Source organism: Neomonachus schauinslandi, chromosome 6 (genome assembly GCF_002201575.2).
Source record: "Neomonachus schauinslandi chromosome 6, ASM220157v2, whole genome shotgun sequence".
In the NCBI taxonomy this organism is placed as follows: Eukaryota; Metazoa; Chordata; class Mammalia; order Carnivora; family Phocidae; genus Neomonachus; species Neomonachus schauinslandi.
The window spans coordinates 83,616,665-83,631,772 of NC_058408.1; the positions used below are offsets into that span (position 1 = coordinate 83,616,665).

A 15,108-nucleotide genomic window follows, 5' to 3' on the forward strand; every position below is an offset into this window, starting at 1 on the left:
GTGTATTGCTTAAAAAAAAAAAAAAAGACCCTAAATATCCAACAGTAAAATGCATAAGCAAATTTTGCATGTCCACGTAATGGAACATTATTCTGTGAAAATGGATGCTACAGCTGTAAAACAGCACAGATAAGTCTCAGGAAGATAATATGGAACGGAGGGAAAAAGCAAGTTGCAAAAGGATACATATGCTGTGATGTCCTATCTGCAAAGTTCAAAAACATAAAGCTAAACAGTATGGAAGTTGTGGATATAAGTATCGTAAAGCCAAAGAGAAGAGAAGGATGTGTTTATCAACACATCATTCAGGACAGTGATGATCCCTGAAGGAAAAGGGAAAAGGATGGGACCCAGCAGTGGCCCACAGGGAATTTCTATGCTAATGGGGAGGCTTTTTTTCTTATACTGGGTGATGGCCACACAGCTAGTCACTGAATTGGGTTTTTTTTTTTTTTAATACCCTACATACATTTAAAAGATGTGTATTTGCATTGACTCCATATTTAATAAAACTGTATTTTAAAAAAGCATGGTACCTAGTGTTATTCAATGTAGGGAACAATACCCCAAGGTACCCCAGAGTCTTGGGCTTTCACTGATGATATGGCAGGATGAGCACGGAATGCGCCTGAGCTAGACGATGAGAAGGTGTGCAGGTGTGCCCTATGGGTTCTATTTAACAGCACAAGAAGGGAAAACCGCATATTTTTTGAAGATGGTTATGACAGAGGTCAATATTGAATTCATTAGATTTGAAGGGCCTAATCTTTAGTTTTCTGAGAAATTTAGAAATATGGAACATTTTATTCCTCCTTGCTCATGAATAAATGAGACAACTATAAACCGATATTTAATTGCAAGTGTAGTCCCGGGAAATGCCATCGTGACAGGCTGCTTTCACTGCTTATGTTTCAGAGGCGGTATCAGGTGTCAGAGGAAATAAATTTTGATTTTTGCCCTCACAAGTTTTTCTTCCTCCTTGCTGTCCTGCAGATCTCTCAGCTTCACCTCATCAAGTGCTGCCTCCCCTCTGCTTTTCTGGTGGGGAGTCCAGCTCTTGTTTTATATGTGCAGTGCTGACCCTGGTGTGCATTCAGTGTCTGGTTTTGAGTTTGCGTGACTGTTGGATGTCCAAGGGGTGTTTTCTTACAGGCAGGAGGACGCCACGGACTGCGTCTGCCATATTCTTCCTTATATTCCTGTGCCCAACCTTGTGCCAGGCTCCTAAGAGTTACTCATTATGAATGTTAGACAAATCCATGAAGACTATTTTTTTTTTCAAAATTAAATTCTTCCCCACAAGATTAGAGCCATCTGGAGATGAATTTGGGGCTAATACATTTTATTTTTTATTTTTAATTTTTTAAAATTTTTTTTAATTTTTAATTTTTTTAAATTTTATTATGTTATGTTAGTCACCATACAATAATACATCATTAGTTTTTGATGTGGTGTTCCACGATCCATTGTTTTCGTATAACACCCAGTGCTCCATGCAGTACGTGCCCTCCTTAATACCCATCACTGGGCTAACCAATCCCCCCTCCCCTCTAAAACCCTGTTTGTTTCTCAGGTCCATAGTCTCTCATGGTTCATCTCTCCCTCCAATTCCCCCCCTTCATTTTTCCCTTCCTTCTCCTAATGTCCTCCATGTTATTCCTTATGTTCCATAAATAAGTGAAACCATATGATAATTGACTTTCTCTGCTTGACTTATTTCACTTAGCATAATCTCCTCCAGACCCAGCCATGTTGATGTAAAAGTTGGGTATTCATCTTTTCTGATGGCTGAGTAATATTCCATTGTATATATGGACCACATCTTCTTTACCCATTCGTCTGTTGAAGGGCATCTCGGCTCTTTCCACAGTTTGGCTATTGCGGACATTGCTATGAACATTGCGGTGCATATGGCCCTTCTTTTTACTACATCTGTGTCTTTGGGGTAAATACCCAGGAGTGCAATTGCTGGGTCATAGGATAGCTCTATTTTTAATTTTTTGAGGAACCTCCACACTGTTTTCCAAAGTGGCTGTACCAACTTGCATTACCACCAACAGCGTAAGAGGGTTCCCCTTTCTCCACAACCTCTCCAACATTTGTTGTTTCTTTCCCTGTCCATTTTGGCCATTCTAACTGGTGTAAGGTGGTATCTCAGTGTGGTTTTGATTTGGATTTCCCTGATGGCTAATGATGATGAACATTTTTTCATGTGTCTGTTAGCCATTTGTATGTCTTCTTCAGAGAAGTGTCTTTTCGTATCTTCTGCCCACTTTGTGACTTGATTATTTGTTTTTTGGGTGTTGAGTTTGAGAAGTTCTTTATAGATCTTGGATACCAGCCCTTTATCTGTAGCGTCATTTGCAAATATGTTCTCCCATTCTGTGGGTTGCCTCTTTGTTTTGTTGACTGTTTCCTTTGCTGTGCAGAAGCTTTTTATCTTGATGAAGTCCCAAAAATTCATTTTTGCTTTTGTTTCACTAGCTTTTGGAGATGTATCTTGAAAGAAGTTGCTGTGGGTGATGTCAAAGAGTTATTGCCTATGTTCTCCTCTAGGATTTTGATGGAGTCCTGTCTCACATTGAGGTCTTTCATCCACTTTGAGTTTATCTTTGTGAATGGTGTTACAGAATGGTCGAGTTTCATTCTTCTGCATGGGGCTGTCCAATTTTCCCAGCACCATTTATTGAAGAGACTGTCTTTTTTCCATTGCATGTTTTTTCCTGCTTTGTCAAAGATTATTTGACCATAGAGTTGAGGGTCCATATCTGGGTTCTCTATTCTGTTCCATTGGTCTGTATGTCTGTTTTTGTGCCAGTACCATGCTGTCTTGGTGATCACAGCTTTGTAATATAGCTTGAAATCGGGCAATGTGATGCCCCCAGCTTTGTTTTTTTTTTAAACATTTCCTTGGAGATTCGGGGTCTTTTCTGATTCCATACAAATTTTAGGATCGTTTGTTCCAGCACTTTGAAAAATGTCAGTGGAATTTTGATTGCGATGGCATTGAAGGTATAGATTGCTCTGGGTAGCATAGACATTTTAACAATGTTTATTCTTCTGATCCATGAGCATGGAATATTTTTCCATCTTTTTGTGTCTTCTTCAATTTCTTTCATGAGTGTTTTGTAGTTCCTAGAGTATAGATCCTTTACCTCTTTGGTTAGGTTTATTCCGAGGTATCTTATGGTTTTTGGTGCTATTGTAAATGGGATCGTTTCTCTAATTTCTCTTTCTACAGTTGCGTTGTTTGTGTATAAGGAAGCAACTGATTTCTGTGCATTGATTTTGTGTCCTGCCACATTACTGAATTGCTGGATGAGTTGTAGTAATTTGGGGGTGGAGTCTTTTGGGTTTTCCACATAAAGTATCATGTCGTCTGCAAAAAGAGAGAGTTTGACTTCTTCTTTGCCAATTTGAATACCTTTTATTTCTGTTTGTTCTCTGATTGCTGTTGCTAGGACTTCTAGTACTATGTTGAACAACAGTGGTGAGAGTGGGCACCCTTGACGTGTTCCTGATCTTAAGGGAAAGGCTCTCAGCTTTTCCCCATTGAGGATGATATTCGCTGTGGGTTTTTCATAGATGGATTTTACGAGCTTGAGGAATGTTCCCTCTATCCCTATACTCTGGAGAGTTTTAATCAGGAAAGGGTGTTGTATTTTGTTAAATGCTTTTTCTGCATCAATTGAGAGGACCATATGGTTCTTCTCTCTCCTCTTATTAATGTGTTCTATCACATTGATTGATTTGCGAACATTGAACCACCCTTGCATCCCGGGGATAAATCCCACTTGGTCGTGGTGGATGATCCTTTTAATGTGTTGTTGGATACTATTAGCTAGGATTTTGTTGAGGATTTTGGAATCCATATTCATCAGGGATATTGGTCTGAAATTCTCCTTTTTGATGGGGTCTTTGCTTGGTTTGGGGATTAAGGTAATGCTGGCCTCATAGAATGAGTTTGCAGGTTTTCCTTCTGTTTCTATTTTTTGAAACAGCTTCAGTAGAACAGGTATTATTTCTTCTTTGAATGTTTGGTAGAATTCCCCAGGGAATCCATCAGGCCCTGGACTCTTGTTTTTTGGGAGGTTTTTGATCACTGCTTCAATCTCGTTACTGGTTATTGGCCTACTCAGGTTGTCAATTTCTTCCTGTTTCAGTCTTGGCAGCTTATAGGTTTCCAGGAAGGCCTCCATTTCATCCAGATTGCTCAGTTTATTGGCATATAGTTGTTGATAGTAATTTCTAATAATTGTTTCTATTTCCTTGGTGTTAGTCGTGATTTCTCCCCTTTCATTCATAATTTTATTAATTTGGGTCCTTTCTCTCTTCTTTTGGATAAGTCTGCCCAGTGGTTTATCAATCTTATTAATTCTTTCAAAGAACCAACTTCTAGTTTCATTGATCTGATCTACTGTGTTTCTGGTTTCTAATTCATTGATCTCTGCTCTAATTTTAATTATTTCTCTTCTAATGCGTGGCTTAGGCATTGTTTGTTGCTTTTTCTCTAGTTCTTTAAGGTGTAGAGTTAGTTGGTGAATTCGGGATTTTTCTATTTTTTTGAGTGAGGCTTGGATGGCTATGTCTTTCCCCCTTAGGACCGCCTTTGCAGTATCCCATAGGTTTTGGACTGATGTGTTTTCGTTCTCATTGATTTCCATGAATTGTTTAAGTTATTCTTTGATTTCTTGGTTGACCCAAACATTCTCGAGCAGAGTGGTCTTTAGCTTCCAAGTGTTTGAATTTCTGGCAAAGTTTTTCTTGTGATTGAGTTCCAGTTTTAGAGCATTGTGGTCTGAGAATATGCAGGGAATAATCTCAATCTTTTGGTATCGGTTGAGACCTGATTTGTGACCCAGTATATGGTCTATTCTGGAGAAAGTTCCATGTGTGCTCGAGAAGAATGAGTATTCTGTTGTTTTAGGGTGGAATGTTCTGTAAATATCTATGAGGTCCATCTGGTCCAATGTATCATTCAAAGCTCTTGTTTCCTTGTTGATTTTCTGCTTAGATGATCTGCCCATTGCTGAGAGTGGAGTACTGAGGTCTCCTACAATTAACATATTGTTATCAATATGACTCTTTATTTTGGTTAACAGTTGGCTTATATAGATGACTGCTCCCATGTTGGGGGCATAGATATTTACAATTGTTAGATCTTCTTGTTGGATAGACCCTTTAAGAATGATATAGTGTCCTTCTGTGTCTCTTATTACAGATTTTAGTTTAAAATCTAATTTGTCTGATATAAGAATTGCTACCCCAGCTTTCTTTTGAGGTCTGCTGGCATGGAAGATGGATCTCCATCCCTTCACTTTCAGTCTGGATGTATCTTTAGGTTCAAAATGAGTCTCTTGTAGACAGCATATGGATGGGTCCTGTCTTTTTATCCAATCTGCAACCCTGTGCTGTTTTATGGGAGCGTTTAGGCCATTCACGTTGAGAGTGATTATTGAAAGATATGAATTAATTGTCATCATGTTGCCTGTGAAGATGTTGTTTTTATAGATTGTCCCTGTAAATTTCTGTTGTATATCACTCTTGGGGTCTGTCTCCTTTTATTGAACCCCCCTTAATATTTCTTGCAGGGCCGGCTTAGTGGTCACATATTCTTTCAGCTTCTGCCGGTCGTGGAAGCTCTGCATCTCTCCATCCATTCTAAATGAAAGCCTTGCCGGATAAAGTATTCTTGGCTGCACGTTCTTCTCATTTAGTACCCTGAATATGTCTTTCCAGGCCTTTCTGGCTTGCCAGGTCTCTGTGGATAGGTCTGACATTATTCTGATGTTCCTCCCTCTGTACGTAAGGAATCTCTTCCCCCTAACTGCCCTTAAGATGGTTTCCTTGGTTCTAAGATTTGCAAGTTTTACTATTACATGCCAGGGTGTTGGCCTGTTTTCCTTGATCTTAGGAGGGGTCCTCTCTGCCTCTAGGACTCGAATGTTTGTTTCATTCTCCAGATTAGGAAAGTTCTCAGCTACAATTTGCTCAAATACATCTTCTAGTCCTCTCTCTCTCTCCACTCCCTCCGGGATTCCAATTATTCTGACATTGGAACGCTTCATGGTGTCACTTATTTCTCTGATTCTATTTTCATGGATTCTGAGTTGTTTTTCCCTGGCCTCCTCTTTTCCCTTTTTATCTATTATATTGTCTTCCAGGTCGCTTATTCTCTCTTCTGTCTCAGTTACCCTAGCTGTTAGATTATCTAGATTGGATTGGATCTCACTGATAGCATTTCTTATTTTTTTTATTTTTTTTTTTTTTTTTTTTTTTTAAATTTTTTATTTATTTATTTGAGACAGAGAGAATGAGAGAGAGAGCACATGAGAGGGGGGAGGGCCAGAGGGAGAAGCAGACCCCCCGCCGAGCAGGGAGCCCGATGCGGGACTCGATCCCGGGACTCCAGGATCATGACCTGAGCCGAAGGCAGTCGCTCAACCAACTGAGCCACCCAGGCGCCCCGACTGATAGCATTTCTAAGTTCTGCCAATTCCCCTTTTATTTCTGCCCTTAGAGACTCTATGTTGCCATTAATTGATTTCTCCATTCTAGCCATTGTCTTCACAATTGCTAGCCTGAATTCCATCTCTGACATCTTGTTTATATCTGCATCCATTTGTAAATCTGCAGCATAAGTCATAATCTCTGAGTCTTTTCTGTTTTGGGGGCTCCTCCTCCTAGTCATTCTGTTGATGGGTGTTTGAGGGAATGTATAGAGTCCAAATTATTGACCAGAACCCAAGCAAGATGCACCTGTTTCTTGGGACCTTAGGGTTGCTGGCCTCTTGTTTTCCCAGGCTGTCTTCTGCGGGAGGGGCCTGCCATGCTGTTACTCAGGCAACCCTGTTTGGGCGGAGTTGCACTGCACCCCTGTGGTGGGGCATGGGCTCAGTGAGAGTCAGTTTTTGGGGCTTTTGTTCTCTGGTGCCTTTCCCCGGTGGCTTTCCGCGTCTCTTCCTCGAGTCAGAGCAGAAGAGACCGTTTCCAACCCTCTGCCTCAGAGCAGAGAGACCACAGTCTGTTCTTCAGTGAGCTCTCCAGGCCACACCATCTCCGTTTCTGTCTGTGCTGCTATAGACTCCAGCATCCTGGGTTGTGCGCCCCTCCGCAGTGCTCCCAGTCCTGCCTCCAGGTCGGGGCACGTCTCTGCTCTTTGTGCTTCTAAAACCGCCAGCCGCTCCCAGTTCGCGCCAGTGTGACTCCGCTGCTTCGGTTTCCATCCCGGGGGCTGCAATTCACCTGCGCGACCCTGGCGCTCCAGGTTTCCATCCCGGGGGCTGCAGTTCTCGTGCGTGCGACCCCGCAGCTCTGGGTTTCCGTCCCGGGGGCTGCCCTAAAGTCCTTTCCCCACCGCTACTGGTCTGCGAGTGTGTGCCCATCCGCATCGCGTGAGGCTGTCACTCACAAGCGGTGTAGGATCCCCACGGCCAGGCTCCCTCCCGCTGCCGTTTATCCTCCGATATCTGCCCGCGGAATCACGGCTCCCCCCTTTGTACCTCAAAATCAACCGCCTGCGATATTCTGTTTGTAGAGATCCAGATCTTCTTACATCTCAGGCTGGTTTCGTGTGTGCTCAGAGTGGTCTGGTAGATATCCAGCTCAATTCCGGGGACCAGTTGAAATAGGGTCCCCTACTCCTCCGCCATCTTTCCCCCCTCGGCTAATACATTTTAAACCTGGAATTAAATTTTCTCTTTTGTTTCCCATTTGTTTTATTGGTTTAGATTTTTTTTTCTACAGATAGGTCAGTGTTTCTTGTATCAGGCCTCACCAATGACCTACAAAATTGGCGATGAAAATCTTTTTACTCTTGGTAAAATTTAAATATTTATTTCAACATTACATTAAATAACATATCTTTCAAAAATTAAGCCGTTTCAGATCTTTTGTTGAATTCTGATCTTTTATGAGAATTATTTTCACGGCAGTTTCTTGGCCTTAATTAACAGCAGTGTTTTGATAGGAGTAAATTTAATGGTACATTATAATGGAATTGAAGTGTGTTGGTAAGAAAGACTCTTTTTGTTGATCATTATCTTTCTCTGAGAGTACCCATTTTTATGAAATATGTTGGTTTACGTTTCAGAATTGAAACATCTGCTTTTTGTACTTCTGTTATTATGAGGTATATTTATGATAATAACATGTCAGTATGAAACCCTTTCTCTGTTGTTTCTTTTGGTACCTAAAAGCATCTGAGTCAGGATCTGGAAGACTCGTCATGTTCTTCAACACAAGGAAAATTTAACCGAGAGCAGTTTTACAAGTTTATCATTTTCCCTGGCAAGTGGATTAAAGTCTGGTACGATCGACTTACCTTGTTGGCGTTACTTGATCGGTAAGCCGCTGAGCACACAAATGCATGGATGAAAGACACGATGGGGTCATAAGAGTGCACTCACATGCTTGTAAAAAGAAATTACCACTTGCTCGCGTTCTCTGGAACGTTTTCAAGACGTATACCTTTTGTGCTGCAAACCCAAAGGCGAAGCGGTGAGATCCTGACAACTGGACAGTGGGAGATATGAGAATTGGGGAACATGGTTTAGACTTAAGGTTAGCCCTGTGCATGGGGTCATGCATTGGTCTCCTCGTGGCTTCCCACATTTTCGTAGGAAGGCTTGAGGTTCCATGGGTAGCACAGAGCCTGGCCGACTGGATGTGGACGGGGGGCGGGGATGAGGGGGGGACAAGGGCAAATGAAGAGATCCACCAGTTGGAATGTTAGTCTTTCCTTTTAAACCCTTTTACTATTTCTCGCCTCTTCTTTCCATTGATCCAGTGTGGGGTTGGAGAAGTAGTCAGTGGATGGGGAGGGAGATAGGAGAGGGTCCAGTTAGTTAAGGCATGGTGGAGATGGGGCCAGGTCAGAGTCTTCCCATTTGCACCTCTGCCCCCACCCCCCACCCCCATCTCACGGTATACAAAGGACAGGATTTTGATCTTCAGGGGCCATGCAGTTCTGATGGGAGTGTTGGTTTGAAAATCCAAGATGCCTTTACTGACACCATCATCAGCCAATGCAGAGTTTCACGGTTAAATGCCAGCCAGTGGGGGCAGTGGGAAGGCTGATTCCCTGCCTTGCTGTAGTGGGTCCCCCAGTGACTACTTGTTATAGTAATGTCTTAAATGGTGTGATCATACACTAAAAAACTATAGTCATGCAAAATTACAATAGTAAATTTCAGGACCCACAAGTCAGGGAATGGAGTTCTAATGGTTTTTCTAACAACGCTATGTCACCCCAGGGGCGCACACTCAAGACGAACATTTCAAACGTAACTGAACTAGTCCAAGATAATACATCCTGTTAGATGAGGCAGGTTTTTTTTCCTGAAATATTAATTTTATTTTCTGTTAAAAAGGAATTCTTGAAAGTTGGATTACCTTGTGTTAACCCTTCAATTAGAAACAAATATTTCTACAGATTTCTAGGCGTGTTACTTAAATCCACTCAGTGGCAACACATTAACTGATAATTTAATTAAGGTCTAAGAAAGATTGATGAAGATTATTGCAGTTTTTAAAAGTTTAGAGTTTAATAGTTTTAATCACTTCTGTTGCAGGTCACGCTGGGTTTCAAGGCAGTGTTCGGGGATGTGTGGAGACAGCACCACTCCCTTACTCATGGGTCCCTCAACTGGTGTGGAAAGACCCTGGGGATCAGGCCCAGTGCCCAACACTTACTAGTGCTGTGATCTAAGGATGGGTGTGAAACCTCCCTGTGCCTCAGTTTCCTGTCTGTTAAATGGGGATAATCTATATAGGGAGAGATTTCAAGGATTAAATCAAGTTAGCCATAGAAAGTGTTCTTTAAATGCTGTTATTGTTATTATGACCTGGAATTATCCCAGAACCCAGAAAGAAGAAAAATAAATAAAAATAAAATGAAATCAGGGCAGCCAAAGTAGCTTTTGTCAAGTGCAGACACTAAAATTTAGGCCCTTAATTCAAGAAATCACCCCATCTTCAGAGCCCATATAAGCTGAGTTTCAGGCATCTATTAGCACATGAGGGGATCTGGTTTTCCAGTTCATGGCCAATTAACAGGGGAAATAAGACAGCATGAACCCTGAGCTAACAGCAAGGACAGAGGAAGAAAAACCCAAACACTAACCTGGAAAAACCTAGCAGCTTGGGACTTTTGCAAGGAGAGTGTTTTTCCCAAACACGGCTGTGGATCAGAATCACCTGGGAGCTTTGTAAAAATACAGATTCCAAGCATGAGAAGTCAGCCCTTCAGCCTGGCCTTGAGGACAATGTCGGGCTGTATTATGGCACACCTCCCTAGCTCACCTTCTTAGTTAGGACAGTGATGATCGGAAAGGTCTGTTTAAGAAAACAGGAATTTACACAATAAATTTTACATTTTTTTACTCTAATAGTAAAATTTCAAAAGGCATAAATAAATTACCTTTGATATTCATTGGGGGACATTTGTATTTAAAGCTCCACATGTATTAATGAACTTGAATTGCCAAATTAAGGTTTATAAAGGAAAAGTATGCATAATAAAAAACAAACAGTAAGGGTTGGGCAGGAAGTAGAAGAAATTGGTGAATTACAGGCACCAAAATTGAGCTAATCATCGCTATAAACTCCCATAGCTTAAGGCCTTCTGCTTGATAATTTTCAACTTTACTCTGGAATTCAGGCTGATCTTCCTTGAAAATACTTCCTTCTCTGATCATACCTTCATGGTTCTTATAATTGCAGACTTTACAGTTTGCTTTCGGTTCGGCATTCATTCTCCTCATATATTTTTGGACTTGTCCTTATGCTCCTTTATTTTCTCTCTCCCTTTTTAAAAAAAGATCTATTTATTCATTTTAGAGAGACAGCGCACGGCAGGGAGGGGCAGAGGGAGAGCGAGAATCTCAAGCAGACTCCCTGCTAAGTGCAGAGCTGACGTGGGGCTCAACTCCAGGACCCTGAGATCATGACCTGAGCCGAAATCAAGAGTTGGACGCTTAATGGACTGAGCCACCCAGGCGCCCCTCCTTCATTTTCTCTTATTTTTTATTCTGCTATTACCTCATCTTGCAAAACACATAGGTTTTATTTTCATTTATCTAGTTCTCCGGATTGGCCTCTAAAAGAAAAAGCTGCCCATCTGAGCATCATTTCATTCCTTTGTTCATTCATTCAACAAATTAAAAAGCCCCAAACGCCAAGCACCTGCTCCGTGCGAGGCTCCTCTGCACTGGGTACTGAGGATTAGCATCCTACCCTTGAATTCTGCCACACGAGGGAGACACATGAAAGACACACACAAAGGCCTGAGGTAGAGAAATTTGGGAACGAAGGGACACTCAGAACAGGGGGTTGCAGAAGCCTTTTCTGAGGTGACGCACGCAGACGGAGATAGAAACGAGAGAAGGACAAGTCAGCCACGTGACAAGCTGTGGGGAAAAGCGTTCCTGCTCCTCGAATGATCTCGTGGTCATCGTCGTCATCTTGAGAACATGCTCTCATTCTCCCATCCTTAGAAGTCCTCTTGACCCACTCTCCCACCAGCCACTGTCTGGTTTCTCTGTGCTCTTTTGCGGCAGAACTCGTGAAGAGCTGCCTGTGCTCATTTGCGGTCTCTCTTTCCCATTCTCTCATAAGCCCATTCCATTCACTCCCTGGACAGACTCCAAGCCTGCCCATGTCAAGGTCACTGTTGACCTCACCATTCTGCCGTTATTTTACGAGACCCATGTGCAGCCTCTGACAGAGTCGATTCTCCTCCTTGGTATGCTTTTCCTCTCCTGGCTTCCAGGACTCAGCCCCCTCTTGGTTTTCCTCCTGTCTTGCTGGTTACTCCTTCATACCATAATCACCTCGGCAGGTAACCTGTGCCTCCTGACCCCTTCATGTAGGAATCCCCAGGTGGGGCACACTTGAGAAGTGACCCTTCTCCGTGGGGCTTAGCCTGACCTCCCTGCTGAAAATTATGACAGAGCCCTACTCAGATGCTCGTACTTCTTCTCACCTTGTTCTATTTTATTTTTTGATTGCACTAATCATCTCCAAATGCTATATAATATACTTTTTTTGTGTGCATATTACATATTTTATGCCACTGCCTACTGGAAAGAAAGTTCCAGAAGTTTCGTTCACTGATGTATTCCAAGTATCTAGAGCGGTGCCAAGCAGTCTTGCATGAACAAACAAATCAATGTCCCTTTGCAAACCAGCTCCCCTTCCCAACTTCTGCCATTGACTCTGCCATGATCCTTTCTTCCCCAGACTGAAATCTTGAAATCATCTTTATTCTTTCAGTCAATCCTTCACTGTACACAGTCCGTTCAAAGTCCTTTCCCCTCTGGTCTGTATTGTGTCTCAAAGTCACATTGCCTTTCCAGCCTCCCAACCTTGACCCTCTTCCAGACCCTCATTACTTCTCCCCTGGAGTGTTGTTTATCCTCGCTCTGCTGTTTCCCCTTTAGTGCATCTTGTGAACCTCTGCCAGATAAATCTTTCTAAAGTACAGCCTTAATCATGACACTCCTTGCCCAGTGAGTAAACTTTTTCACCTGGTATTTAAATAGAGATGCATGAGGAGCCTTGGGAGTGGAATGATGGGGGGCTGGGGCAGAGGAATGGAGTCCTGCTGGAGGAGGATCTGGGGAAAAATATTTTTCAGGAATGTTATTTTTCCCCCTAAATAGGAAAAAAGTCTGTTCATTTAATTGAAATTTTTGTTTTTTTTAAAAGTTCCTAAGCCTTTAGATATTTTTAAGTATACATCAAAATGTTATGTCATATAAAGAATTTTATGGACCTGAGCTAAAAAAATATATTTAGCTCTGTAAGAAGTGCATAGTGGAAGACAAACAAACAAAACCCATAAATTTTCCTTTTTACCAAATATATTTTGATCCCCCCCCAGAAATTTTTTTTTAACTTTCAGCTTGAGCATCATAATATCTGAGTTCTTCACATTTCTATGCATCTTGATTCTGTACATCTCAATTGCCTGATTAAAAAATAGGAAAAAGATATGAACAGACACCTCACCAAAGAAGATATACAGATGGCAAGTAAGCATATGTAATGATACTCCACATCATCATTGGGGAATTGCAAATGAAAACAACAGTGAGATACACACACCTATTGGAATGGCCAAATCCAAAACACTGACAGCACCAAATGTGGGCAACGGTATGGAGCAGCAGGAACTCCCATTCATCATTAGTGGGAATGCAAAATGGTAAAGCCATTTTGGGAGATAACTTGGTGGTTTCTTACAAAACCGAACATACTCTTACCATATGACCCAGCAATTATGCTCCATGGTGCAAATGAATTAAAAACTTAGGTTAACACAAAACCCTGCACGTGGATGTTTATAGAAGTTTTATTCATAGTTGTCAAAATTTAGAAACAAAGCAAGATGTACTTTAATAGGTGAATAGATAAACCATGGTACGTCCGTATAGTAAAATAGTATTTAGCGATAAAAAGAAATGAGCTATCAAGTCATATAAAGACACAAAGAGGGGCCCCTGCGTGGCTCAGTTGGTTAAGTGGCTGTCTTCCAGCTCAGGTCGTGATCCTGGAGTGCCAGGATCAAGCCCCGTGTTTGCCTCCCTGCTCAGCAGGGAGCCTGCTTCTCCCTCTGCTTCTCACCTTGCTCGCTCTGTCTTGCTCTCTCTCGATCTCTCACACTCTCTCAAATAAATAAATTGGGGCACCTAGGTGGCTCAGTCGTTAAAGCGTCCGCCTTCGGCTCAGGTCATGATCCCGGATTCCTGGGATCGAGGCCCGCGTCGGGCTCCCTGCTCCGTGGGAAGCCTGCTTCTCCCTCTCTCCCTCCCCCTGCTTGTGTTCCCTTTCTCGCTGTCTCTGTCAAATAAATAAATAAAATCTTTAAAAAAAATTAATTAATTAAAAAAGACACAAATAAACCTTAAATGCATATTACTAAGTGAAAGAAACTGACCAGAAAAGGCTCCCTGCTGTATGATTCCAATTATCTGACAGTCTGACAAGGAAAATCTATGGAGATGGCAAAAAGATCCATGACTGCCAGAAGTTGGGGGAAGGCAGGGGTGAATAGGCAGAACAGAGGATATTTAGGGCAGTAAAAATACTCTGCAGGCTACTATAATTGTGGATACATTTCACCATACATTTGTCCAAACCCACAGAATGTATTACACCAAGAATGAACCATAATGCGGAGTATGGACTTCGGTTGATAATGATGTGTCACTGTTAGTTGGCTGATTATAACATGTACCACTCTGGTGGGGGATGTTAATGGTGGGACAGGGGGTGTGTGTGTGTGTTTGCAGGGAGGGGCTATGTGAGAACTCTTTATACTTTCCCTCAATTTTGCTGTGAATCTGAAACTGCTCTTAAAATAATGTCTATTCATTTACAAAAAAATGCTCACAAGTGCCCACTTGCCAGGAATGAAGTAGACAATAATCCCTTCCTAACAATAATGTATGTACATGAGCAAAAATTGGTGAGGCAAAAAATATGCTCAGAATTCTTGGGAATGACCCATCTATGCTCCTGAACTTGCAGTCGACACCATACTCCCTTACTCCATTTCAGCCTCTTCCTCCCATCACTATGCCCGGCATGTTGTCCTTCCATAGAAGTCTTTCACCTCTAAAGTCATAATCCCACCTCAAATGTTGCCCAGCCATCCCGAGCACTTGATCCAACCACTTGCTCTCATCTAGCAGCTTCTCCTATCCTCATTGCCTCCCCATCCTACTTAGCCTCCAAGATCCAGCATTCATCCCTTTGTCTCATCATCTTCAAGCTCCCTTACTTGTCTCCCTTCACACTCAGTGACAGCACCCCTCTCTGGATGAGCCCAGAGGTCCCTCTAGAGAACACCACCCAGGGAGACTGTGGTCATGACACACCTCAGTCAGACCCTCTGCACGTTAGCTCTCTGGCTGGAGCTCTCCTGGCTCTGGAAACTGGGAAGCAAATTCTGGCTGCAGAGCTTGTATCTGGAAAGGATTTCCTGCTTTAGCCAGGTGTTAATGCACTTCCTCCCCTCCCCCCATCGAAAGGAACCAGCGCAGCTCTTTGTCTGAAACGCATTTCACGTAGCGGACAGAATAGTTAACTGTTTTCCCCAGGAGG

The 15,108-nt window shown here is 42.3% G+C and overlaps 1 protein-coding gene across 1 annotated transcript in view; it reads left to right on the forward strand.

The window, feature by feature from the left end:
* The window catches only part of PCNX2 (pecanex 2), a 302,267-nt gene that overhangs the window by 69,058 nt on the left and 218,101 nt on the right, over positions 1 to 15,108 (forward strand). The window contains exon 10 of the mRNA XM_021696119.1: positions 8,199 to 8,344. Coding sequence (XP_021551794.1) covers positions 8,199 to 8,344 — 146 coding nt within the window. The remainder of the gene's footprint in view (positions 1 to 8,198; positions 8,345 to 15,108) is intronic.